This window comes from Falco peregrinus, chromosome 2 (assembly GCF_023634155.1).
Source record: "Falco peregrinus isolate bFalPer1 chromosome 2, bFalPer1.pri, whole genome shotgun sequence".
Taxonomy (NCBI): Eukaryota; Metazoa; Chordata; class Aves; order Falconiformes; family Falconidae; genus Falco; species Falco peregrinus.
This window is the reverse complement of record NC_073722.1, coordinates 23,466,131-23,493,495: the sequence shown is the minus strand read 5'-3', so window position 1 is coordinate 23,493,495 and position 27,365 is coordinate 23,466,131. Positions and strand designations below refer to the sequence as shown.

At 47.3% G+C, this 27,365-nt stretch overlaps 1 protein-coding gene across 3 annotated transcripts; it reads right to left on the bottom strand.

The window, feature by feature from the left end:
* Positions 1–889: 889 nt before the first annotated feature.
* On the bottom strand, positions 890–27,365 carry PURG (purine rich element binding protein G). 3 transcript variants are annotated; one of them, XM_055795202.1, is made up of 2 exons: positions 27,251–27,365; positions 890–26,045 (listed from the first exon to the last, which is right to left on the bottom strand). In XM_055795202.1, exon 2 carries the CDS (start codon positions 26,030–26,032, stop codon positions 25,022–25,024), a length of 1,011 nt encoding a protein of 336 aa, XP_055651177.1. In that variant the 5' UTR covers positions 26,033–26,045; positions 27,251–27,365; the 3' UTR covers positions 890–25,021. The 3 variants fall into 3 exon arrangements, with proteins under 3 accessions (XP_055651177.1, XP_013159303.1, XP_013159305.1); XM_013303849.3 differs by lacking the exon at positions 27,251–27,365 and having other exon boundaries at positions 890–23,868; positions 25,202–26,289; XM_013303851.3 differs by lacking the exon at positions 27,251–27,365 and having other exon boundaries at positions 23,733–23,868; positions 25,221–26,287.

Sequence of the window (27,365 nt, the reverse complement as noted above, 5' to 3'; positions counted from 1 at the left end):
GACGGGGCCTGGAGAGGGGGACAGATCACTGAAAATGGACCCCATGGCCGTAACATATGCACAGGGACAGTTTCCAAGGGGAAGGAAGGGTGACAGCCCAAGCCCTTGCATGGACTCCTCTGAAACGATCCTCTTACACACAGACACATCTTTAAAGGAATACAAAATGCCCTCCTGCAGCAGCCTGCAACATTTTTAATCCAAACCCAGCTTTTTTAGGGGAAAAAGCCTCAAAACCTGAGAGCCTTGCAACAGGTTTTCTTTGCAAATGCGGGCAAACCTGGAATACTGGCTTTTTCCTTTTATTGAACCCACTGGCTGATTTGATTACGTCCCTGGAAACGCATGTGCAAATTGGTTTTCCAGCCTTTTGAGGGCACTGCCTTCCAGCGCGACGTCTCCAGTGACTGATGCCAGCTCGCTGCTAACGCGATGTGCTGTAAGACTGAGCCAGCGTCAGATGCCGATGCCCACAGCGTTCGGCCACTCGTTGCTTTCAGTGAGCTCACAGCCATAAATCCCTTCATTCTCAAATGCAAAATACTGCCGTCAGAAATTACTTACCCTCAAGAAATGCGTTAGCAACAATTTAATCTCTTAAATTAAGCGGGCTGAAGCACGGCTGCTCCTCTGTTGCGCACTTACCGGATAGAAGGGTCTGATGATGAAAGACTGGGGAAAAAAAGGGCGTCAAATTGAAAAGCCTTGGGGAGATGGATGCGAGTTAACCGAGAGAGAAACATTTATAGTCTGAGTCTCAGCTGAAATGATTTCCCTTCCCAAGCAGACGGATTTCATTCTCGCCTTCATGGGAAGTGACCAAAGGACAGCCGCCACGCAGGCACCTTGGAGTGGCGATAAATCCGATTACAAGAAACAGAGCAGACAGTTAAGACTACACAAGTAAGCAAATTTATTTTAAGACAGAACAAATATCGTGGCAAACAACAATATGCAAATTCAGTTGAGAACAGGGGTAAATATCAGACTTTGTTTTCAAATCGATATAAAATATAGTCAGATTTTATTTTGTCCAAAAAGCAGCTCGCGTGGGGGCAGGAGGGGGTTTGGGAGGGTATGGGTCTGTCCACGCCATCCGAGGTGGTGTCACCTGCAAAACCTCAGGCTTGGGAGGTGGCTCCTCTGCCAGCAGAGATGGGTGATGCTGGGAGGAGATGGAGGTGCCTTTGGGAGCTCCAGCTGCCCTTTGACTCCAATTTTCTGCCTCCATTCTCATAAAAAGCCACAAAGCAAGGGGCAGGTTCATCCCCTCCGAGATGGTCACGGGGATGCCAGTTGCTTTTTAGGGTTGGGTATCTTTGAAGGCACCTGCACCTCCTCTTCCTGACTGGCTCCTGATGGACCGACCTCCCGGGGCTGAACCTACCAAGGCAGCAAGGGAGCAGCTCACCTCGGATGCCGAAGGAACAGGGCGAAATCCCCTCCTGGTGCGAAGGTGCTGGCGTGCTGCTTTCTAGAAAAGCCATCCCAAATAAAAGCAGACATAGAAAACATTAGATTGTCAATGATGCTTTGAAACAAATTCAAGTTTATCATTATTTCTTTTTCGTGAGCATGTGTGTGTGTGTGTGTGTGTCGACTTGATACAGACAAGAAAGACGTGAACTTCAAGCTCTGTTTCGGCATGTCGTCAGTTAGCATCCGCAGAAGCACCATCGGATACGGAAGAGTTAGCACCAGAGAGTTTGGAGGACCTAACTGATAACATGCGTCATTTGGAAAACCCGGGGATGGGTTGGGAATGGGCGGTGGGGGGACATGGTACAGTCCATTAGAAACAATACAAGGCAATTCATGAGTTTTCATACAGTACAATACAGTCACTGATCAATTAACCCTTTCAGTACAGTACATGACAAGTAACACTTTGCACCCTGTTAACACTAGGAAAGGAGGCTTTGGGCTGGAGGGAGGTGGCCAGTAGTTTAACCCTTCTGCCTTTTAATTTCAGGGCCCGCAGATTGCTTTGGCTGCTTTGCAGATCATGTCCGTCCCACCCAAGCTCAGACAGCCCATCCCTAGCCTGGCTCCCAGGCAGATGCGCTGGTGGATCAGGATTGCTGCCAGTCCATCCACCCACAGCGAGGTCTTCACCCAAATCGTCCTGGTTTGGACAGGGAAATGGAGAGCCACCGCCCTTCTGCCCCATGCCAGCCACCGAACCAATGAGCAAACCTCAAATTTGAGTTCCCCCCTGGCCAATTCTGGTGCTGAAACACGCAAAAAAGGGTTCAGAGGTTGAGTTCAGACAGCCCCCAGCAAAACCCGCTTCCTCCCTCAGGCATAGTGAGAACAGGGTCCATTGGAAAAGTGCTAAATTACAGTACATTGGCATTTCCATATGTCAACTACTGAACAGCAAAACAGATTGTTTGAAAACAGAATCAGTATCGTACAGTAAGTTCACACTTAATTCTTCACCGTTTCTACACTTGTAACACATGCATTTTATTTCCATTAGTTTAATGCCAGTAGGACCAACATCCTTCAGAACAATGATCTAACATTAAACAAAACTTTCTAAGAAAAATAGTAAGCATCACATAAAGTTTTAGATAAACCTGTTAATTAGCATCACAAGGTACTCAGATTTACATTTAGGAGTTTTCATGCCATGACTTTAAAACACCTTTTGGTTAATATCCTGGGGGGATAGCGGGGGAAACAAACTCAAAAAACAAACCAACCCCTCAAAAAAAGAGGAAGAGTTGGGGAAATAAGATAACTATCCATATGTATACACACACACACACATGCACGTACACGCGGATAGGTGCATGGGTGTGTGCGCATTTTGAGACTGCTTCCTGCAATGCACAATTTATTTTGATAAACTTGACTCATTTCAAGGGCATTTGCATGGGTCCAAAAAGACTTTCAAGGAAACAAACTCTAAACTATCACGGCAAATTAAAATGTTTCCCTTGGAGAAAAAGAAAAGGTCGATAAAACATCACCTGTGTGCCATTACAATGCGCTTCCCATGAGCTATCTTAAAATCCAAACAACTAAAAATCCCTACAAGAGCTTTTTTCTGCCTAAAAGGTCCTTCCAAAGCCAGAGGTGCTGTGCTAGGCTTTGCATTCAGGCCTCACGTGTGCCGTGCAGGAGAAAACACTTACTTTTACCTTCCTGAAGGACAAGATGCCAACTCAAAAGAGCAAAAACTACACCTGTGCGGGAAAATAAAAATAATAAAAAAAAAAGAGAGAGAAGAAAAAAGATTTGTTCCAAATCCCCCTTTCTCAACGAGCTTAATTTCCAAGGACTCAAGGAGAACGGTGAGCTCGCTGGGGGTGTGTGAATTTTCTGAGGGGTACACCTATATCCTCGTGACAGCAAGTGGAGTGTAGGCTCTCAGTCACCGAGGTACCTTCTGAAGAGGCTGTCCCCTCAGCTGCTATCGTTCTGGGGGGCTCAGATACAGCAGCAACATCGCCAGGTGCTATATCTTTAAAGCTAGATTTGCAGGGTAATTTTAGCTGGGGGGAGAAACAAGAAAAAAAAAAGAAAAAGTTCTGGATTCTATTTACATTTCCATTTTTAAATCCAACGATCAAGGATATAAGAGCATAATACCTTGGGCTGCTCAAGGTTCATGTATTTTAACTACCTTCAGTTCCCACTGAATACCCGAACGAACCCACTGAAGAAGGATGCTTGAACCGAACCCAAGCAAAACCAGCCACCAAAACTGGAGCTGGTCAGGAAAAACACTTTACCCGCTGCAACAAGCAAACCCAAGACACTTTTTTGTTGTTGCTGCTGAAGGTTATTTCCAGCATGTCTGCTTGCTAGCAGTGAAGGAGAAGACCTAATTCACTCCTCTCCATTCAAACTGATCATGCTGTAATGGCGGGGTTTATCCATCAAGTGTCACCGGGGAGAAACTCCCACCGAGGAGTATTGCCAGAGGACTTGGATTGACTATTGGCTCGTCAATGAGGATGAGCAGGATTCCCAAGTGCGGATACCCCAGTGTGAAGGAAACGCAGCACCCTCATGACCACCACGATTTACTTGCTACTACGGAAAACCCACGAGGGCTTTTAAAGAAGCGCAACACCATCGGTTGATTGAGAGTGGATGGTTCAGGACATCAAAACCCAGATTATTCTGCATCCCAGGGATCATCACTCCCATTTCAAATCCTAGAGATTTATGACTATGTTTACTACAAACTCTACCCTACTGATTTCTTGCTGGCAAGGGAGCTCTGGTCCCTGACCAGCCGTACTGAAATACCACAGGAATTTAACAAGAATAGCGATGTGCATCTGAATTGCCTCCTAACACGAGACCTGACCGACTCCTAACTCTGCTTCTCAAATTCAACAGCAAACCCCAGGGTTATTATGCTCCATCTTCTAAATCATCTCTAAGTCTTTTTACTTAAAAATATCTTTTGTAGTTTAAGCCCACAATCAATCTCAACAGCACTTTCAGTACAGGCACAATGATGGCTTTTATTGCAATGGCTTGAGCGCAGTCTTTATTGATACCAGCATCTCAGACTGGTTTTAACTCCGCTGTCCCATGGACTCACCCTGCAAACGCAGACTGGGGGTCTCCTACCGAAGACAAGAGAGTCTGCCCTACGCTTCTCACTCCAGGTCTGCATTGCATCCTGTGGTCCGTTCAATTCCAAGTGTAAATCAGACAATCTTGCACCATCCTGATCCCTTTTTGAGACTTCTGTATCTTTGGTGTTTCTAAAAGCCATGCACTTGGGTCTCTGGATGACCTCGAAGTTTACAACACCACGTCTGCCTGGACATCAGTGATTTAGATGTTCATTCTGTTGTGTAAAATAAGCTTGGATGGGTTTAGTACCCGGATTTATAAAATCGCTAAAGGATATGTAATGGAAGTCAGGCACCAGACATTGGTCACATACACCTCGAAATTATCTTCTGATGGCCCCTAAGTAATTAACACCACGCTGAAGAGGCTAAATAGACTGAGGAAAATAAACTGTTCAAAACTCAGTGCTAACAGTACTTACAAAAGTGCAGTGCTCAATCGAGTCAGAAGCAAAGTGACTACTAGTACTTAAAGTGCTAGTTTCAAAGTCGGTTTGGTTCAGTGTCCGAAACACGGGTAGAACGTGGGGGTATAGTTAAGGGTGAAATTAAAAACAGACAGCACTGCAACTGCACATGCCACACCAAGAGTGCTTCAAATCACACCATCGCAGAGAGATGCATAATGCTACAGCTCAGCTTGTGAACACATACGAGAGCAAACGACTGACACCTTTTAGGTTACTATACAGAACAGCTCCATCAACTCCATCACTACAAACCCATTCAGAAAGCAAGTGGCCACAGCTTACAGAAAAAAAAATAAACCACCCCAAAACCAAGAGTCTCTCGGAACATTTACGAGTCTTTGCAACTAGGATACTCAAAGTCTAGCAAAAGCAACCCTGCCCCGTGTCTGCAACAAGCTTTGGCCGACGCTTATCATGCACTTTACAGAGGAGTCACGCCGCAGGCTGCCTCCTTTTACACGCTATCTTACAGCTAGCCTATTTACCTATCTATTTGTGGTTTGCTTTTATTATTTTTTTTTAAGCTTTCCGACTATGCATTAAGCTGGCTTTTTTCTCTTAACCACCCTACCAGTCCAAGGACAATTAATGCAAGAATAAGACAGTGAAGGCAGTCTAGTAAACATTGACATTACTAATGTCCCATCTTTGTTTTCATGAAGGAAAAGGCTCCAGAGAAGGACTTTGGATCAGCATGCTCCTGGAAAAAGGCTGGAAAAGGAGGATTCAGCCCCACGGACATCAGGCACTTCCCCTTTCTTTCTTTAAACATGCGCTTCCCACTGACTGCCCCGCTGCCCATTCCAGCTGCTGACAGCTGCTTTTTTGTTCCCTCGTGTCGAGCTGCAAGCCCAACCCTGCTTTTATACTCATGCTGGAAAAGCAACAAGTGCTCACTGGAAACAGTGCAGGAAACCTCCCCGTTAAGGTCTGCGCTGATCCCAGTCCTCGCCCCAGGCTGGAAGCGGCTCCTTGCAAGCAGTGCTCGCTGTCCCCTCACCACAGGAGCTCAGTGCTTGCAAAAACGGGGGGTGTGTGTGTGTGTGTGTGTCTCCCAAAACAAAACCAGCAAATGAAAAATGGGAAACCAGACCTTCAATTCTCACTATGTTTCAGCAAGCACCCCAAAAAAAAGGACACTGAATAGCATTAAGTGACTCCCCAGGCCTTGCCTGCATCACTGTCAACTCTTGCAGGTGTCGTACAAGGCAACAGCTGGCTGTCCGGTATCTGGTGGGTCTGAGCCGGGCACAAAGCTTTGTTACAGGGAAAGCTCTTTTAAAAAGTATTGACTTGCTGGGGTTGGCAGGGTACGTTGGGTGGTGCTTCAGGTACAGCCGCAGACATCTTCCTAACCAGGGAGCAAGCAGATGGTTTTTCAGAAGCAGGTAACACTAATACCTGGGGAGGGGGGTAGAGTTACAAACCCAAATCACTTATTTCCACTACTGCCACAAAGACCTGTATTTAAACTAGCAAAAAGCAAGGTCAGGCATCCAGGGGCTACAGATGTAGATCCACTTTTGCAGACATACAAGTGAAAAGAAAGGAGCCTGGAAAAGATGTGGGAGCTGGAAAAGGACAGCATGAGGTTGGTGGTGCCCCGCAGTGAGGAGGGCAGGCGTACGGTGGGGAAACACAACCATCTCAGTCCACAATCCAGATACAAAAAAGTGCTAAAGTGATATATCCAGTCTCGTTGCCAAAGCCAGCAAGGTCTGGGGAAAGTACACACGCACGTGTATGTGGCCATGGCCCTGCCACCCAGCGAGTCCATCAGCAAAGGAGAGCAAGTGTGACAGGGAGAAGTGTGCCAGCCTGCACGCCACGGCTTTATCATAAGTGATGGTGGAGTCTTGCGGGATCAAAAGCAATCGTTGAGCATTACGCTAGGCAAAGAGGCATCTTGCAGGACCGTATTCAAGCCTGATCTTGCAAGACTGGTATATATCACCATGTGCTATATGTAGATCCTGGAATAACATTTGGTTTAAGTACCGTTGATCTCAACCGAAACTTTGCATGTACTGATGATTTACCAGCCTGCAAACTGCCGTACCAAACCTGCTCATTTTCCAGGTCTTTTCATAACATGTTCTTCCAATAGTAAGGGTTTTTGGCAGATGATTTGGAAGTGGGTAATAAATCCAATGCTAGAATGCTGCATCAAATCGCACAGTAATTCCCTGCACTGTTCTCACAAGGAAATTTACACATCATGTTGTGCTTTTGCTGCTTTAGTTGGTCCTAAAGACACACTATTGGCCACGTCGGAGACTCATTGCAATTCTGCCTCCACCTGGACTGGCAATCCTGTGGAAACTTTTAAAAAGAAAAGCTATTACAGGTTTTCTGGGAGAAAAGGCTGCGTGCTAGCCTGTGACCCCACCTTCAGCCTGCGCTCTGGGTTCTAAAGGTATTTGTAAAATCCTGCTTCAGCCAGCGTGCTAGACTTTCACCTAAATATTCTTGGCAACTTGTCCAGTCTCCAAAAAAACAACTCATTTGAAAGTTTATTAGAAGCAACGTTTTATTTTTGGAGGCGGAGGCTTTTGCTGCGTCGAAGCCTGCAGATATCTGTGAGCCACAATTAAATGCTGATTTCCAGTGGTAAATAAAGCGATTCGCAGACACAGCCTCTTGCCGAGTAAAACATGATCCCAGATCGCTCGGTATCAGAGTCATCATGTGAACTGAAGATGCGGGGCCATTTTTAATTCTATGCTAATTATCGCAACAAAAAACAGATCCTGCAGCAGAAGACTGATTCTGGGAAGAAATAATCATCCATCTTTTGTAGTCCTAGCTGTGCTGCTCAAGAAGAAGCTTGTTTACAAAATGGCAATCTCCAGAAACAGGCTGTGTTATTGTTGCCTGAAAAAGCTATATATTCAGATATGTACTGCTACCGGTCTGGGGGCACTCTGCCTCGGAAATTCCGCTTTGAAACTAAACCCTATAAACTTCAAGCATAGGGAACCATGTCTTGTTCAACAAATCCCAGCTGTAGGGCTAATGCAACCCACCGTATCACAGAAATGAAGCTTGGAGATCCCTGCTTTGAAATTCATGCTTTCAGTTTAGAGAAGGAAAATCATACAACCTTTAAATTATTTATACGTGAAAAGATGCTGTCAATAAAAGCACCAATGATGTGCAAACCAAAATGAAATTCCAGATGCAGACTTTCTGCACTTTGCATAGTTACTTAAAGGTGGAGGAGAAGCATCTTCTCCCCCAGCCCCGCACAAAAATATCCATCGTTCAGGATGACATAAAAATGCCCATTTTTGTATGCAGGAAAGAAAAAGCCATGTATAAAACCATGAACCTGCAGAACAGTTGTGAAAGGAATGGAAAAATACCCCAAGAAGCAGGCATGCAATCTGTTTCTGCTCCCTCACATACCACCGTAGTCCCTGAAGAGGCTCTAAGACAAGACTGCACTGCAAGACTATCTCATGGAGACGTGAACCTGCACAGTTGAGTCACAGCTGAGCAAGACACCAAGCACCTCTGGCAGTCCTCCCGTTGCAGCAGTTTTTCCTTGACCATCAAGATACGATCTTCATCAAAGAGCAAATGCATCCAGGGGAGCAGTGTGTACATGACAAATTTATTCACAGGGACCTTGTGCCCACAGCTGCTGCTCCTACCTGGGGATGCCAGCACCACCAACTCGCCGCTGCAAAAAACGCTCTGCTCGGTGTCCTCCATCTCTTCTTGCTGGGTATCCACACGCGTCGCTAGACGTCGATGATGCCTGCGTCCAGCTTTATGAAGCACGTTCCTGCAGGGTAGCAGAATAACTCCAATTCATCGCCCTGCTGTAATGATGGTGCCTGAAGAAGGGAACATTGGACCACTGGGACCGCATGTTGAAAGCAAAACATTTTATTACCATCGGTTAAGCTTCATAATGCACACTTACGAGTAAGATAGAGGTTATATGGAGATCACTTTGCTCGCTACCAACTACAGCTTCTGGGATTAAATGCAGCAGCTGTTGAGCGGCGCGTAACAGGACCAGTGGAAAGAAAAAGAGAATAACGTACAGTTGAAATGGCAGTGGGGGTGGGGAGCTTGGCAGAAAACAATCTCCTGATTAGAAATTCAACCAGAAATCTTTTTGTTCCTGCTGTACCAAAAGTCACAGCATCCTAGACAACAGCTGATGACCAAGTACTGCCCTTGAAATGCACCCCTACCACCTTGCATGGGAGTTGCAGCACAGACACGACACGGGAAGATCAGAGGGGACTGCTTTTGCTTGGGGGGGGAGCGCAGGGTGACACCTCCGCAGTCAATGGATCGAGCCTAGGTACAAAGCAGGATGCTGCAAACACAGGAGCTCCTGGCTCGTCTAATTGCAACCCCTTCTCAGGGTACACACATGTTTATCAGAAGTTTTGCATGGCCATGAAGGCAGAAAGGTGGATTACAACTCGTGTATAACCAGAATTCAGCGTGGTTGGCTAGCTCAGCCACAACGCTCTGCAAACGCTTGCCTGGTGTTGATTCAGATGTGTGATTTTTCATTTGTTTTCTTTAAGTTTCCATGCAATGTTTTTGACAGTAAGTGCCATCCTGAGATGGTTTCTAAAGAACCAAAGTTTCTGCCCTTCTGCCAGCACGAATTGCACATTCAATCGCAGATAAAAAATACAGTTATCTTTCCTAGAGGTCACAGGTCACGAAAAAGCTATTTTGGACCATCTACTGAAGAATCACTAACAAAGTTTAACAGCACCAGCTTTTTTTAGGCCAAATCAGTTTACCTTCCAGCCAGTCTTCTACAAGCAGCTTCAAATTGCATCAAGCCCTGTGCAGAGGAATGCTCTGTTGTCATCTCCCCTTTCCTGATATTACAACTCTTATTTCACATTAGTATCTGCTTTGATATGAAATTCAAAGGAGAGGGAGAAAATACCTTCACTAGTAAAAGAGGAATCCAGATATTGCTACCACAAAACTACCACAGTTTTTCTTCTTCTAGAAAACAAACTGCTTGGCTAGAAAGGTGGGAAGCTCTTGGAAGACTGAAAGCCTGGAGGAGGCTGGTGTTTAGGCTGAGGCAAGTGAAAAATACCCATGCCTTAGCTTCTCGCTTGTTTGCTTTTTGCACAGCATCTTCAGCCTCGCCGAAAGGAAGAGGTCGGCGTAGATTTTGAGCAAGCAGAGAGAGCACCTCTAGGGCTTATTGCAACAGCTGAAGGGCTGCAGGATGGAGGAGGAGGATGAACTTCACTTTGTGGAGAGCCTGAGAAGGTGAGGAAGTTAAAAGGATCTTCCAGGTGGTGCTTTTCTCCTCCTGTGGCACAGAGGGGCTGAGAAGGCTGCACCTCTCTGAGGAGGGCACTTCAGAGCCTAGCTCAGGAGGAGGTTCAGAGATGAGCAACAGGGGTGGCAGACCAGGCCACCCCAGAGAGCTGCCGTGCTCTCCAAAACAGCCTGCAAAGTCCAAGCTATGGCTCAGTCTTCACTCTTACCTTTTGGCTCCTGCCTCAAGAGCTTGCTCCTTTATGTTTCTGTTCCTCTTTTGCGGAGCTTGCAGAAACACTTTGGGGGTGACATCTTTTCCTTTACAGGTTAGCCAGCAAAAGCGACTGCATCTTTGCCAGGTTTGCAGTTGCAGTGCCTTCCCATTCTTAGATCGTCTCGGAAATGGCAAGAAGCTTTCAGAAACCATGGGCTGCTGTTGAAACCTTGTGTGGCTGCGGGTTGTCTGAGAAGGGATAAGCATGTTTAGAGAGGTTATCCGTACTTTAGAGGGTGTCTCCTAAGAGGTGAGAAAAGCAACAGGTTAAACTGCAGGTTGCTGCTGCAGGGGGGAGTAAATGGACACCACCTCTGCCTTACGCTCTGGATTGTGGGTTTGCTTGGGGATGCACACATGTCAGCACAAAACACGCACTTCCAAATAAACTGACCGTTTTAAGCTGGTTTTAAAATAAAAGGGTCTGTAATATGCCTTCACCAAGATAACCCACAGTTAAAAAAATGGCAGCATCCACGAAAAGGTTCATCAGGTGACTCTAGCACCTCCCTCCTTTGCCGCCGCCTTCTTTTTTTTTTAATAAGATAGCTAAAAGGAACTTATCACTTGTTAACTGAAAGGCTCACCCCGACAGCACTGAGGGATGACTGTGCTGGCGTAAGCAGAAAATGCTGTTACCGAGCACAGGGGCTGGGATGCAGCAAGCTTACATGCAGACTGCACGCTGGCACACGCCGATCCCAGGACAGAAACATCCACACACTCTCCAGAGCAGCTGCCTTAAGCACCAGGCAAGAGTGAGAAGTCCCATGAGGCAAAAAAAGGAAGATTACAATAGGTTGGGTCCTGCGGTACCCAGAATAAAGCTGTTTACACCTTCCCTTTGTAGTTATACTGTGATATACAACGTGTGGGCAGTGGTCCCTTGACTAGTTCAGGTCTCTGTTGCCACTGTGACCCAGGTCCCATGTGTGGGCTCTGATGGTCCCTGGTCCTGGTGGCCCCCTGCATCGCCACCCACTGCAGCAACCGGAGCCAGCGCAGGACTGTAAGCAAGTAGATGGGAGAGCTGGCAGAGGTACAGCTCTTATCTTAACATCTTGGTTGCTACTTAGCTGTGGGTATGGTCATCCCACATACTTGAATTTACTAACCCACATCAAACCCTTGGGTCGACTCCCAAACTGATGTGGAAGCACCTTGCTGTTACGCATTGCAGAAAAAAGGCAACTCCTAATTATTGTGCAACTCATCTAAATGTCCTGGGGAGGATGAAATCCTGGCAATGTTTAGCTCAAGATGCACACTTCCAGACTGCAGCCTACTTTTGTGTTCAAAGAAACAAAATTAAGGTTAGGTATAACAAAGGATCCAGGCAGAGCATCGAGTTGCGGTGAGAAGCAAGAGCCCAAGCTCAGAGCAATACTTGTAGCAGACACAGTAAAGCTCATCCCCGGGGAAGCTGTCATACGTTGTCTACAAGCGAGGTGTTGCACACTAGCCGTGGGGAGGAAGCAGCAGGCCTACGACACGCACATCATCAAATCTGCCCCAGGTACTCGACGTGAGAACGATCAGAGAGGGAATGAACAGCTGTATGGTTAAATAACTACTCCTTTGCTGCAGTATCACCTCAAGCCCCACGTGAACCTGCCTCAACCTAGTTAACATCTCCTAGAGCCCCACCAACCACGCAACGGCTGCAGAAGCAGATGAGAGCTGCAGAACAGGATGCCTTTTGTCCCTGCAATGGTTAAGGCCAAAGTGTACCAAAATAGACACAGAGGAAAAGGACTGCCTGGGAGAAATATAACTAGCTACGCATCTTTTTGTCCTACATCGGCTGCAGCAGTTAGCAAATGCACGGGGATGGAGGGAACCGAGGCACGTCTGGGCTTTGCACAACATTTCCAGAGAGGTTCATAAGCAAGTGCTTAAAAAAGGTGGTGAACTTCTGAGGAAAAACCCTATTTAGGGCTCTTCAGCCAGGATGCCCACGAGACATGAACCAGAACAATAAATACTCTTAGTGGTCAAACTGGCAAAAGGAATGGCACAACCAGCAGTGGGCCCTGTGAGCAAAACCAGAGGAAAATGGCCCTATACACTGAATCACATAAACATCAACAGGGGTTGCTACCCATGCTGCTTTAGTGACCTCGATGTTTTGCAACCAGAAGAGCAAGAAATAAGATGCCAGTTTAAAGGATACGCTCTGAGATAAAAGGCACAAGGTTTGGTTCACCTTCTGAAACAGTACCTATTCCCAGCTTTATAAGTGTTTGAGCCAAAAAACTATCCCTAATGTTACCAGGATGGGGGGTGGGGGGGGTGGGGGTGGATTATTAAAAATGCTTAAATTAAAAAAACTTCACCACTAACTACAGTGATGTGCACACAACCTTTGGGAAGGGTCCAACAAAACCTTTTATATCTCAGACAGGAAGGAGAGTGATCGCATCAACACTACAGCTTCAAAGGACTTAAAAGTAAATAATTTTTCATGATTGGGGGTGGAACAGGAGACAGACACGTTAAATTGACACCAGCTGATAGAACCCCCTTGTCAGAGAGCTTTTAGAAGCTAGAAACCCATAAATGGTTTAGTCAAACAAAGTTTTAGGGCTGGCCCTTGGGCTTAGTTCTTCCCCTGATATTTACCATTGTGAATTTGCAAAAGCATTGGAGCTCAGAGAAACACAGCTGTCTGCTCCAAAATCCCTCCTGGATTGGAGGACTAATTGCTAGGCACAGGCACACTAGAATCCTGCCAGGAAAGGTGAAGAGAGAAGAAAAGCATTCGGCATGCACTACGTTAGAGGATCTAGGATAAACACTACTGCAAAGAACTGAATCAAAGCCTTGCCCTCTGTTCTTGGCTGTCAACAGCCCCTGCTCATCCCTGCTGCGATGCCTAGCTGGGATGGGAAAATCTCTTTTAAAAGTGGCACCAGCCCAATAAACTCTTTCCAGAGTTTACTGGCATCTCAGCAAAGAGACGGAGGCAGCTCAGTTCCCTTGCAAATATCTGTTCCGACCAGTGCTATAAAGATCTTGGGCGTGTTCAAAAATCTGGAAGGAAAGCAAAAGCAACTATCGTGAATGCATCCCAAACAGAAAGACATCTGTCGGCTGCATACTGAGTTTCATTGAATTGGGGTACCACTCCGCCACCTCTCCTCTGCCTGAACCTACGTGCTGTCTCTGGGCTTTAGGTTCCCCCTGCAAGTTTCCCAGAGGAGAGACAGTCTTTTCACACCAGGTAGTTCCCAACCGCCCAGCAGCACAGCCAACTCCTTCACGCTACGCTCCAAGCAAAAATGACCATTTGCAAAACAGCAGCAGTTGAAGGGGAACTTCCAGAGACAAAAGAGCTCCTGTTCAACACCAGTTACCGACGGAAGCGGTGGAAGTGATGCAAATGCCAGACTTTGTCCACCGTGAGCCCTCAGGTTTGCTCCTGTGCTGTGAAGCCATCAGGGTCTGCTGCTCTCAGCACACGGCGTGCTTCAGCTCACCCTTTACAGTGGTAATGCAGAACAGCGGGGATAATTAATTTATGTTAAAAATACCAGGACTGCATTGACACATTCAGCTTTTCCCCTAGGAAGAGGGGGTAAGAAAGAAAGAGCAACTGCTGCTTGACAGATGTTAGTCATACACTTAAATGCACTTCTGGAAAGTGCTCGGCTATACGTGTCGAGTGATTATAGAGCAGTGTGAGAACCTGCACGAACAGGGGGAACTTCTCTGTAGTTATACCTACACAACACTGTCAGCTCTCCTCGCAATAAAAATGTTACTAAGGAAAATCCAATTAACTTTCAGTGCAGCCAAAGCTTCTGGGAGCTGGAAAAAAAAAACCAACCAACAAACAGACTTCTTGAAGCAGTTATCTGGCATGGCTGGGTGGGCACTGCTTGCAGCACAACCAGGAAGGAGATGGTGACACAAGCACATTAAGGCAGGGTAGCTGGAAGGCTTTCTGAGCCACATAACGTGCAGCTCTCCACCCAGGAAATCAACAGAGGAGCTTGGAACTTCTCTGGAGGATGGAAGGACGTCCCTGTGGAAGACAGAACCACCTGGGGCTGAATGCCAATGCTGAATGTCTTGCTTACTTGGGTGGTTTTTTTTCCCCCAGGTCCTGATAATGACCTGATGCTCTGACTCCGTTCAAAACAGAATGAGCTCTTCTGTGGAGTGTTTTACTGAAAGATTGTGAAAAGCTGAAATTCGAGTGCTGGTCAGTTTTGCTTTGAGATCCCAATTTGTAAGAGACAAGTAACAGCAATGCCAAACTAATGCTGCGGAAAATCATGAGCCCACAGATTTCAGAGGAGGGGAAGATGGAGCATGAGCACAGATGACGATGGTAGGAGAAGAAGCAGGAGAGGCAGCATGAGCAGAGAGGAAGGCTAGTTAAAGCTAGCAAAGTCCACGTAAATATTTTGGTGACTATTCACATTATTGTGTGATGGAAATACACTTTTCTCTAACAATCCCTGGAGATGTGGGAACACAGAGGAAAGCCTGTATTTCCAAACAAATTGGCACAAGGAGCTTATAATGTCACTAGATGCATTCTTTACGGTTGTGTTTAAACAGGTATCTTGTTAGTGCTGGAGCTGCTGCTTCTATTGTGAAGACGGGGAAAGTGTCATAATATTTAGTATTTAGGAGAATATTTAATGTTTAGGAGAATGCCTGTTGATGGGACACTTTTTCTACGTCCCATTCAGAAATAAGCAGAGGCATGAATGATAGATTGTGTTCTGCCACCCCATCACATATAGAAAAGATTTTTACTGAAAAATGTGTGGAAAATGTGTATTTTAATAGTCTGGATTTTCTAAAACTATTACAGAAGGGCAAGAACTACAGTACAGACAGAGAGTGAGGAATGACTGCCTTGGCAGTAGCTCTGCCAAAGAGGACCTGGGAGGACACAGAGTTACAAACTGGTCTGGAGGCAGCAAGTATGCAAAGGTTCCAAAAAACCCAGAAACCCTTGTACCATTTGCAATTCTTCCACCTGAAGCTGGTAAAATCACAGTGAAAATACCTCTCCCGATTTTGGATTCTGTAATTCTGGATTCAAGAAAAAGACAGACTCATCAGAAAGCAACAAGAACATGATGAGGGCTAAAAACTACCCATGGTGGAAAGCTTTGTATTTGCTTAGAAAAGGATGCAGAAGAGACTTGACAACCATCTTTAATTATGTAAAAGAGCTGCAGCAAGGAAGGGAACAAACTGTTTCCATGACTCCTCTTGAGAGCATGGCCTGTAAGGCAAAAAACAATAGATGGAAGCAAGGGATGCAGGGGCTGGACACCAGGAAAAGTGTCTGAGAGTAGGCAGGGTGAGCCACTGAAACAGCTTGGGGAAGGAGGGAATATCCATCACTGGAGATGTAAACAAACAGATTTTTTTCCATGTTGTTCAACTTGGGAAAGATATAGATGCTTTTTGCTGTGTGGACCCTGAAATGTATCATTAGAGGCACCCTCGTACTTGGAAATTTAAGTTTAGAATCAGGTAGGTTACTCCTTTGTAACTTTCTGCAGACTACAGAACGCCAGCCCAGCTGAAACCCAGTGTGAGGAGCGGACCAGGTTTAGCTAGTCCCAGCTGTGAACGGGGGACTGCGCCTGGTGTTCTCCTGGGGTCCCTGCCCGGTCTCCTGTAATACCACACCTACAATGTCCTCCTGTCCTCCTCGCCCTTAAGACTTCTTTGGTCTTTCCTCCTTCTTGGAAGGGAAGTTGGAGGTGGAGGAGTTCTTGCAAGGCTTGTGAGACTCCATTCAGGATTGAAAACCCAAATCTATTGAACAACAACCCGGTGTTATCGAACAGTACACTGATACAACTTCATATGCAACAGCGGAGAAAAAAAAGTTGGAAAAGCGAGCAATCGAAGGTCAGGAAGTGCCAGAACTAAGGATTATCTGAGTAACCTTAATTCCAACTGCTTCAGACATATGCATAGACAGCTTAATTACGCAATCTCTTACAGCTTTCCCTCCTCCTCCAGCATATAGGTTTCTTTTTCATTCATCAGTCTGTACACAGTCCAAGCCGTACCTACGTGTACCTTCCAAACACTGCACACGTATCTACTCAGTATGTTTCACACCAGATTTCTTCTTGTTTTGTTTTTGGAGATCATCAGTACTGATCACTACCAGATCGTCACCAAAACTCTTAACTCCAAATGAACTTGTCTTTTTCACACCCCTTTGAGGTAGGGAGGTATCATTCACACCGTTTTATCTGTAGGGAACATAGGCAAAGGCAGAATAAAGCCAAAGTGATCCAGTCTCCATTATCAGGAGGCCCAGCTTGAGATACTGACAGCTTTTCCAGAGTCCTCGCAATTATTACAGCACTTCACTCGTTCAAGGCACAAGCTTTCAACAGCTGTTAACACCGACTGCTTCTCCACATCAGACCTCAGAGTACCAACGCCAGTGCCCGGGAAAACAAAGGCAATACAAGTGGTGATCATCTGCAAAGAGTCTTGTTCAAAATTACACAAACCCCTTTGCAAAGACAGGCACAGAGTCTGTTTTTTGAAAGCTGCTTTCCTGCCCTCTGATCCCCTCCAACCTTCACCAACACCTTTCTTTTGCGATGGCAAAGAGCAGCTGCCCCATTGATCATAACCCTCTGTCAAACAGCCCTGGCTAGTTCCTGGAGCAGGAGGCAGGCAGAGCAGCGTGCAGAGCAAGGCTCCGGTGAGAAACTCATGCAAGCATCCATAAATTGGGATGGCATTGGCAAACTTTACAGGCCACCAACGCTTGTACACTCCCCTAAGCTTCTGCAGGTATTCCTGGGCAAGCTCCCAGCACATTAAGAGCCAAGCCAATTGAGTATTGAAAAGCAAGCTGCAAAAGCAGTAACTCCATCTGTCGGTCTCACTTGGCCCCGACGGGTCTGTCGGCAAGATTCAGCGCTTACAGAGTGTGCCACTGCTGGACAGATGTGCCCCAAAGGGGGAGGAGAACCAGCCAAAGAGACCTACCCTGGCTGCCAAGAGGAGCGTTAGGATCCAGGCTCTCTGCCTCCTTCCCCAGCTCCGCAGGACTCCAGCGCTGATGGTGCCACCTATTCCTCCTACCACAGACAACACCAACATCATGCTTCCAGATTCCCTGGAGCACGAACCTTGTCCCCGCTTCCCTCCACCCCCTCCTGCCTTTTCATTCCTCTGCCTCGGTGGGAAGCACTTTATCTCTGCTCTTACTCCCCCTCTCCCTCCGCATCGTGCCAACAACATGTGCTCAGAACAACGACCAGATGGGAATACTTGTAAGAGCCTGAGGTTAACCCGTGTATTTTATCTCACATACTCTCTGCTGTTTTGAAATGCAGATTCTATTGCACGCGATTTGTAGTGTAAAGATTTAACGTTAATAGCAGAGTGCATTGATATTGCTTGTGAAATCTGTCTCCCTGCTCATATTGCATGTTGAACATCTCCAACATGGAAAACAGAAAAGACAACAGCTAACATTTTAACTTTTCAGGAGGGAAGGACCTGTTAGAAGCAGGGGGGGAAATTACAAGTTTTAGTATGTATATGCATATATGTATATTTAATATTCCTCTCTCCCTTCTCTCTATTTTAATTTTTGCGTCACATATAAATTCACAGATGTTATCTCAGCCCTGTGCTTAGTAGGGCTGGGCAGAGAGCCTTAGCTTTAGTCGTCTTCCAGCAACCCACACAAAGGGCAATCTTTTCCTCCAATTAATCTGTGTGGCAAATGATCAAGATGAAAAAACAGCTAGACACAAACTCCTTCTGCCTCTGGAATGGATCTCCCCCCCGGCAGTTAAGAAACCCATCCGACTGGCTGCATCACCAACCAACAATTCCAAGGCAGGAGCCACTACCCTGCCCTGATGAATACTAGTACCTAGGATGGGTCTGAAACACCTAAAAGATGGAATATGTCTTTTTTTTTTTATTTACAGTGGCTACTCTGCACAGAACTAGCAATTTCCATACGTCACCCCAAGCATTTTGAGGTAGCCTATCAAATTAGGAAGATGAATCAGCAAACCATTACTGATGGTTTTATTGGGGTGGTGACCAGGCACCTCAAGGCTAGGCCAGTACCTCTGGATACAGTACAAACACGGAACACGTCCAACAAGCATGAAAAGGCCAGAAGGTACACATCCAGCGTACGCCTTTACAGAAGTTCATGTATATAAGAGAACCCCAAGGCTGTGGGTTCACATTTTTGATAATGCCTCAGCATGTGGAAGGAATGATCTAATTACATCATCACAGCAATGCCAAAACAACATCCGTCTTCTGAAACCTCAATTTATGCTTTGACATTTCTGGAAAACCTATTTTTAATCTACATCATCTATCAGGAGTTCCTGATGTTTTATTTTACCTCAATGGTTTAAAATACTGCTGCCTTTATGGAGGTACAGGTGGGAAAATGAACACAGGTGTGACAAAATATTAGGAAGAAAAATTGGTGTCAGCCCATGAAAGTTTCTGCAGATTTTGGAGAAACAGAGCGGCAAAAGATTTGGCTTTAGCTTTTTCCAAAACACGCAACTCCAGAAGCACCTTGGCCCCTAGCCGGGGCTTTTTTCCTGTGGCCATGACAGAATTCAGCCGGTTTTAGGCAAGACCGGATCACCCCCGAATGTTTACAGCCGTGATTTTGCAACACTGACGGGCTCAGCGATCACGAACTGCACACGTGTAGGATGCGGAGGGCGACCGAGACCCTCTCCACAAGCCACGGTCCTGCACGGGTTCCACTGCTACCCAGAAGAAAAAAGCCCAACGGGTGAATCTTGTTTCTCCAGGTGCTCAAATTTGCTTGCTTTTGCATCTACACAATGAAATTTTAACGACTCCAGATGGAAGGGAAAGGACAGAGGGCTCAACAGAAGACATCACGATGCTAGCATTAATAATGTAAAGATGAAAGACCCACTGCCCAGTGGAGACTATGCCCTACAGCCGGGAAACAACACGTATAAGGCATCATCTGCAGGTACGAGGCCAGCTTAAACCTGCTGCCACCTCAAGCCATCCCCAACACGCCCATCAAGGGGACAAGGTCCGTGGTCCCAGCCTGCTGGGTATCTATGGGGACGTATCACTCTCTCCCAAGCAATCTCCGATATGCCGGACAAGCTTTGCTCCCCAATACCACCATTCACACCGGCGGGATCAGCGCCGGAGGGACGATTTGGTTCAGCAGAGGCCATGGGGTGACAGCCTCGCCCCGGTTTATGCAAGTAGCTTACGTCAAGGGTAGCCTTTATTCCCACTCTTACTTGGATAAACTCCTTATTTCAAATACAACTTTTTCTTGAAAGGAATGGAGGGGTAGGAGGGGAAAGGTGAATTTTAGACATCACAATACGTCAAGTCATGAAAAATACAGGGCATCTTAATTGTGGAGGAAGCAGCACAAAAAATTAAACAGAAGGCATATTCTTCCTGAATAATTATTTTATAAATTAAATATATATATACTGTATGTACAGCAAAAGTAGGAATGCCATGGAACTAAAAGCACTTACTAATTAATTTTTGACCTGGTGCAAAATCTGCCCAATAGAAACACAATAATAAACCTTTTTCTGCTATAAAAATTACCATGTTTGATTAAAAGGGCTGCAAGACAAGCAAGCGGTAGGCTCCTAACCACTACTAACTCCCTTCCTTGTGAGTTTAGGTCACTTCAATAGGCCATGGGAGGGGGAAAAACGATGCAATCATTAGACTAAGACACCTTTAGCAGAAAAGAAAGTGTGTTGACATTAATTTTGGTAATTGCTTGCTTTTTTTTTTTTTTTTTTTTTTTTGCATAACGGAGGGGTTTTTAATACTTCTGCTTGGAATTTTATGAACATGGTACTAGAGATTTGCAAAGGCAGGGGTTGTAAAATGGCATTGAAACACGATGTGGCCAGCAGTACCTGCAGCTGCCTCTTCCTTACAGCTCTCACCTCACCTCAAGGATGCCTCCAAGGAAGAGTTCTGCCTTCTTCTGACTACATATTCCCTTGCAGCTTTGCCGAAAACCTAAGGGATGAGAGCGCTTAGACGCAGAAATCTTACAAGGGCCGTGACAAACAGCATGCAACCATCTCTCTGTGAAATAACGCGTTTATCCAGACTGGTAGTAGGAGAAAACTGGCCCCTCTTTAGACTGTGTACTTCAGATAAATAAGATTGTTTTACTACGAACTACTACAGGCTACATTATACTCACATAAATATATTAATGCCTATATGTGAATATGAACTTGTATATATTGGATACAGATAAGAAACACTTACGACGACGAGTAGATTACCAATAACCACTGCAGCTTCTTGCTGGGTAAAGTCTGTCATCCAGACTCGACGCGATGAACCCGCGACAGCAGGTTTTTGCCATCCCCTCCGGAACACCCGGTGGGTGACCCTCACCGCACCAGTGCAGAACACTTCCCGATCCTTCGTTAGCACGCCCCTGTCTCTGTGCTTTGCCAAGAAAGCTGGCTGGACAGGCTGCACTCAATGCAACCCCCCACCAGGTGCAAGGCAGGGGAAGCCCCCGCAGCCCCTTCCACCCAGGATAAGCTTTTTAGGGATTGTCCCAGCTTCTGTGCCAGCAGCGGGGAAAGGCAAGTACGAAGAAGCTGCTGGACTCAGCTTTATCAAGACTATACGTGAAAAGCAGCAACGCCGGGGGGCCAATTTGCAGAAGGGGCGAGGAGCTGCAGCGACAGCGGAGCTGAGGATGCTCAGCAGCTCTGCAAATCGCTTAAAAACTTAAAAAAAGAGAAATCATCCCACTCCTGGTGGTTTGAGAGGATCCTCAATATAGTGCCTGTCCTCCTCTAACATACGAGTGGAGCTGGACCGAGCAAGTACGATAGGTCTCTAACAGACACATGCATGCAGGAGACGGCTTCTTTCAGCATTAGACTACGTTACCAAAGCATCCCCTTACCAGAGCGGGAGCAGAAATGTGCTCCTAGTATTATTTACACAATATAAAGTGCATTACAATTTAGTTATTGAACTGACAGACTTTCTGCCGGGACCATACAATTTTGAAACAGAGGTGAGGGCTTGAACAGGAAATTCTCTCATGAGAAAAAGAGGTTCAGACTGGTGCTCTTCACCCTGTCCTCCCAAGGATTGTTTTTGGCCGTTCTTTCTAGTGCAAATAAGCTTTGTGTTTTCTCAAGTTTAAGGGACATGGCAGTTTCAGGGCATCAGGAACAAACACTTAAGATGCATTAGGGATTTGGTGCTCCTGAGCATCTCCATGGGCCTTTCTGCATGTGAGCAGCCCACAGTATCGCCGTCCTCGGAAGCTGAAGACGCACTGCCAAAAATAACAAGGAACCCGTTTCCAAATATCACCTTTAAAGTCTTGCATTGCTACATTTCGAGTGAGTCTGTATTACCCTCCAACAACAACATCTGCAAACATCGGCGCTTTCCATCCTGGTGGAAACCCGCGTGGCTAGTGGTTTACCCATGGGTGATGGGCTATGAACGTGAAGATCCTGATCCAGTTTTGGATACTAAGGTGCATCCCGTGCCGGGGGAGTAAATGCATTAGTGGATCCTATGGAATACCTGCATGCCAGAACCGCGCCCAACCCGGCAGCCAGCAGACGCTGAATTCCTGGGTGATATTTACAATAAACTAATGCCATCGGAAGGCCAATTAATTAACAAAAGACAAAGGGTTTTTCAAAAAAATGTTCAGCAATAAGGAAAGCCATTTCACATCTTTTTTTTCTTTTAAAACAGTGAAGAAAATATCCCTTCCAATCGATTTGCCCATCGCAAGTATTTTCCTCACCAACGCTACAGGAACACTGGGAAGGCATGATCGCTTACAACACATGCGGTCACTCGGGTTAATTCCAACGTAGGAGCTTTTATGATCCCTTGAAGCAAAGGCAGGCTGGGACAGGGAGATGTCAAGCTCGTAGGGGAGGAATGCCACGTAGAAACAGGAAGGAGAGCATAAAAAGTTTGTACATTCATAGCTCCGGTTTGTTGGAATAAAAGTTAATTTTTTACTTCAGGCACTGTGACGGGAAGCAGCAGTCAGCGATACGCTAACGTACGCATCAAGGACTCATTCATTAAACTCTGGTTTCACACCAGTAATAGGATGCAGAGTTATTTTAACGGTGGTTTTGGTGTTTTTTTTAATTGACCTGTTAAAACCATTGGGACCAAAGCCCTAAGAGCGACGATGAACCAGTACTCCACCTAACCCCCAGCTGATTCATCACGGTCCGCTAGCTGTTCAAGTGGTGGAGTGAGAACATCTCTCCGAGAGTTGAAAAAGTACCTGAAAGAGTGATCTACGCAGAAATGGATGGAAGTTTTTGACACTAAGCCAAAGGCTTGGTTGCTCTAACTGCTATGTGTGGTTTTACCTAAAGGGGGAATCACCTAAAACAGTGAAATTAACTTTCTTACTTCTTGTCACAACCGTAACATTTTCCTAAAGGTTCTTTGGTGACTTTGGTGCAAGCTTTTATTTTTTTTTTTTTTATTTATTTTTTTTAAGTTAAAACAGATCAACTAGTTTTAGTACCCAAACTAAAGTCCAGATTATCCTCTTGGTTCCCAACCCTGCCTCCCCAACTTTTCTTGTTATGGTTAAAGACATTAACAGGTAATAGCATTCGGAGTGAGCATGGCCATGCAGGTGGGTCCAGGCTAAGAGCAATGAATGGTCTGGTTGGAGATAAATATGTTTCTCAATAATTAAAATTAAAAAAGGAAAACGTGTACTGGTTGCATGGAGAAATAGCTGGTCCACGTGCATTAGGCCACTCTTGAAAAAAACAATTCAAACAATTATAAATATCTGGTTAGACACAGTAAAGCCTACTTCAAAAAAATTCGTAAAGGTGGGCAACACATTACTGGGAGTACTTGGAGCTCAATCAAACTCCCACTGGTTTTGGAGGGGAAGGAGCTGGTCGCCCAAAGGCTGGAAAAGCCCCTTAGGTTATAAGTACTCATGTTTTAAGAAACAACAAAGAATTTTCAAAACCTTTCATCAACCTCCCAAACAGGTAATTGTACACATTTTCCCTCCAGGCAGAGAGTTTATATCACGAGATGTAAAATTTACATTACAGAGACGTCAGCGGGACAACACTGAAACCTGGTGGTGGGTGATTAGGTCGAATTGCTTGATGGCAGCCCCAGCGCTGGGTGGGTGGGAAGGGGGCGATGGCGGAGCACGGATATTACCTCCTAACAACAACACCTGTAAAATCAACACAACAGAAAACCCGACATGGCGTTAACCATGGCTTCCAAAACGCACTATGGGTAAACATGAGAGGGATGCCTTTCGATACGAATCCAGTGGTGCACCAAACCCCCCAAGGTCTTTCTCGCATCGGCAGGAATAAAACACCCGGGTGTTTTCCTTGCACGGGTAACATCACAACTGCATTAATCTCAAGTTTGGGAGAGAAGTTGGGCACCCCAGTCACAGCGGTCCCTCCACCTCCAAATACCCGCTCCACAGCCACCCGCTGCTGGAACCCATAACCACGCTTAAAACAAAAATACATTTTGAAATTTTGGACAAATGCATTAAAAATAAAAAAATCAGCAGCCTCGCATGGGCAGAACATGTAGATGAGGAGTGGGTTATTATTCATTGCCACTAATTCAGAAAGCTTAGCACTCGAGTAGAGCTTCGCTATCCTGGGATACTGGGGTTATTTGGTCAGCACAAAACTACAAAACGAGTAACACGTCTTCCACACTTCACCAGCACACTACTAAGGTCTGACCAGTTATCGAGGTTTTACCCATACAGACTATCATTTCCAACCCAATAACCAGCAGATGCCAATTTTGAAACCTCTACCTCTCCTCATATGCATACCAGCAATTCACATGAAGCTGACTTTTGTCGTTAATGCCCTACAGCTATGCTGCTCAGCCTTTTGACCGAGTACAGGCAGAATTCAGTCCCGGAAAACCTGTCATAAGCAGAAACGGATACATTCCAGCATAAGGTTTGGGTTTGGTGTTTTGGGGTTGTTTTTTTTTGTATCACATTGAAGTGCAACACAAGCCTTATCTAGACTATTTAAAGGTCAGAGTGCCGGACTTTTTTTGTGCTGATAAGCGTACTTCCATAGTCTTCAACACTCGAAGCAGCTGACTCATACGGACTCGGGAGGTTGGTACTTTCAAAAGACATACGGAGATGTTTTGGGCGTAATTTAACGTGATAACCAGACTCCTATAACATTACATACTGGAGTTAGCAAGAACTACCAGAAAAGGACTTTACAAAAAAATGGGGCAACTTGAAATTACTATAGGTCAGTCCCTCTCACCAATTTCTGCTTGTTTTGTTTTGTTTTGTTTATTTTGCCAGGTGGCCAGTCCAATGCACTCTATTCAAGACCCTCTTGCTCTTCACCACTGTCCCCTCTGGCATCCATTCTTTTTTCTTTATGGCTGTTGTAAATTCTCCTCATCTCTTCTTCGTACTTGATAAAATTTTCCCCAAACCGTGTCCATGCTTTGTATGGAACCGTGATGGTGTTACGGTAGGGCGGCCTCACCTCACTTACCTTCAGGAAAATGCCGTACCTGTTGGATCCCACGTCGAAGTAGAAGCGCTTGTTGTCCACTCGGAAGGAGGTGCCCTCAGGGAGCTCCGGGGGCTCATCGCCTCCCCCCCGGCGATCCTCTATGTCCCCCTCGCCATATTCTTCAATCAGCTGGACCAAAGCATCCCTGAACTCAATCATCCCTTGCGCTGGAAGGACGATCGTCTGCTCCTGTCCCAGGCTGTGACCAAAATAACCCATCATGCCAGGTCCCCTACTCATGGTTTGTCTAATCCGCAAGAAACGCCCTCGCTGATTCTCCTTCAGGTCCAGGTAATACTTTCTGTTGTCCCTCTCGATGTACTCCGTTTTGAGGACGCTGTGAGGGTGCTCTTCGGAGCCGACAGACACCGGAGGCGAAGGCGGCGGGTGCTGCTGTCGCCTCCGGGGATGCTGCTCTTTGCCATTGCTGTGCTCGTGCCGGTGACCATGGCCGCCTTTCAGGCCCAAGTGGGCATAGTGCTCGATGAAGTCCCCCAGGCAGTCCTTCAGCTCGGCAGCCACGGACAAGGAGAGGGTCAGCTTGCTTTTCCTGATGTTGTCCTGCCTGCCTCTTCCTATCCAAACCTCGGCGATCTTCAGGAAGCGGCCTCGGGAGCTCTGTTTCACATCCAGATAAAATCGCTTTTTCTGGATGTCCACCCTCTTGGAGGCCAGCTCCTGGATCTCCATGCAGCCCCCCTGGGAGGAGGCCGGGTAATGGTACTGCTGCTGGGACTGGGAATAAATGCTCCTGTGCAGGCCAGAGCCTCCCAGGTTCCTTCCTCCTCCTCCTCCTCTCCCTCTTTCCATCTTTACTAATCAGCTGGAAATAATACACAACAGAGACACAGATGACAACATCAGCACCAGGGGCCTGCTCGGCTTCTCGGCGGCAGCTCTGTTCGGCGCTGCTCTCCCTACAAAGACGCCTGCATCCCTCTCCGCTGCCACGGCACGCAGCATCGCAGCAAAAGGATCCCGGGTGCTCTTCCCCTCCCCTGCTCCAGCTCACGGCTCCCGCCGGCCGGCCCATGTCCTCCCAGACAAGGGAGCCCTCTTTCCAGCGGCACACCAGCCCCAGTGCCCTCGCAGTGTGTCCCCTCCCTGCCCCACAGCCCCCCAGCCCAGTCCCTCTGGCACTACAGACCCCGCCAGCTGCCCCCGTCCGCTCCCCTGCAGCGGGGACAGGGACCCTCGGCAGGGTGGGTTGGGGTGCTCCTGTTGTGGGGGGCACCCACCCCCCCGGGGCTCCAGCTCCCCCCTGCAGGGTCCTCACCCATGCGTTTGCCCTCCATCACCTGCCTCTGCCCTTCCTCCCCAGGGCGCTGGAGGGGCACTGGGGTCTTCCCCAGCTCTGCCCTCCTGCTCCTCCCAGTGCCCCCCGTACCGCCTCCCCGGTACACCCAGAGCCCCAGTACTGCCCTCCCGGTGCCCCCCATCACTGCATCTCCTGCCCCAGTGCACCCACAGCTTCATCTCCTGGCCCCCCAGCACTGCTCTCCTGCCCACTGCAGTGCCCCCAGTACTACTCTCCTGCCCCCAGTGCCCCCCGTAGTGCCCTCCTGTCCCCCCCGCTTTCCTCCAGTGCCCCAGTACTGCCCTCCTCCCCCTCCAGTACTACCCTTCTGCCCCCCACTGCCCCCCAGTACTGCTCCCCTGCCCCCGCCTTGCTCCAGCACTGCTCCCCAGTGCCCCTCATCACTACATCTCCTGCCCCAGCACCCCCAGAGTCTCACCTCCTTCCCCCAAGAGCCCCCCCAGCATCCCCAGCACTGCCGCCCTGCCCCCAAATACTGACCCCCCGTGCCCCCAGTGCGCCAGTATTGCCCCCCAGAACCCCAATGCTGCCCCTCACAGCTCCTCAGCAGTGCCCCCTCGCCTCCCAGCGCCCCAGTATTGCCCCCCCAGTACCCCTAGTACCCCAGTATTGCCCCCCCCGTGCCCCCAGTGCCCCAGTACTGCCCCCCCAGCGCCCCCCAGCACCGCCTCTCCGCCCCCCCCCACCCCGCCCCCCGCCCGGTCACTCACCCCACAGCGCCCATCGCCGCCGTTGCCCTTCAGCCGCCGCCGCCGCCACCGCCCGCAGCCGGCGGCCCCGCCGCCCCCCCCGCCGCGCAGAGCCACGGGCTGGCGCACCCCCGCC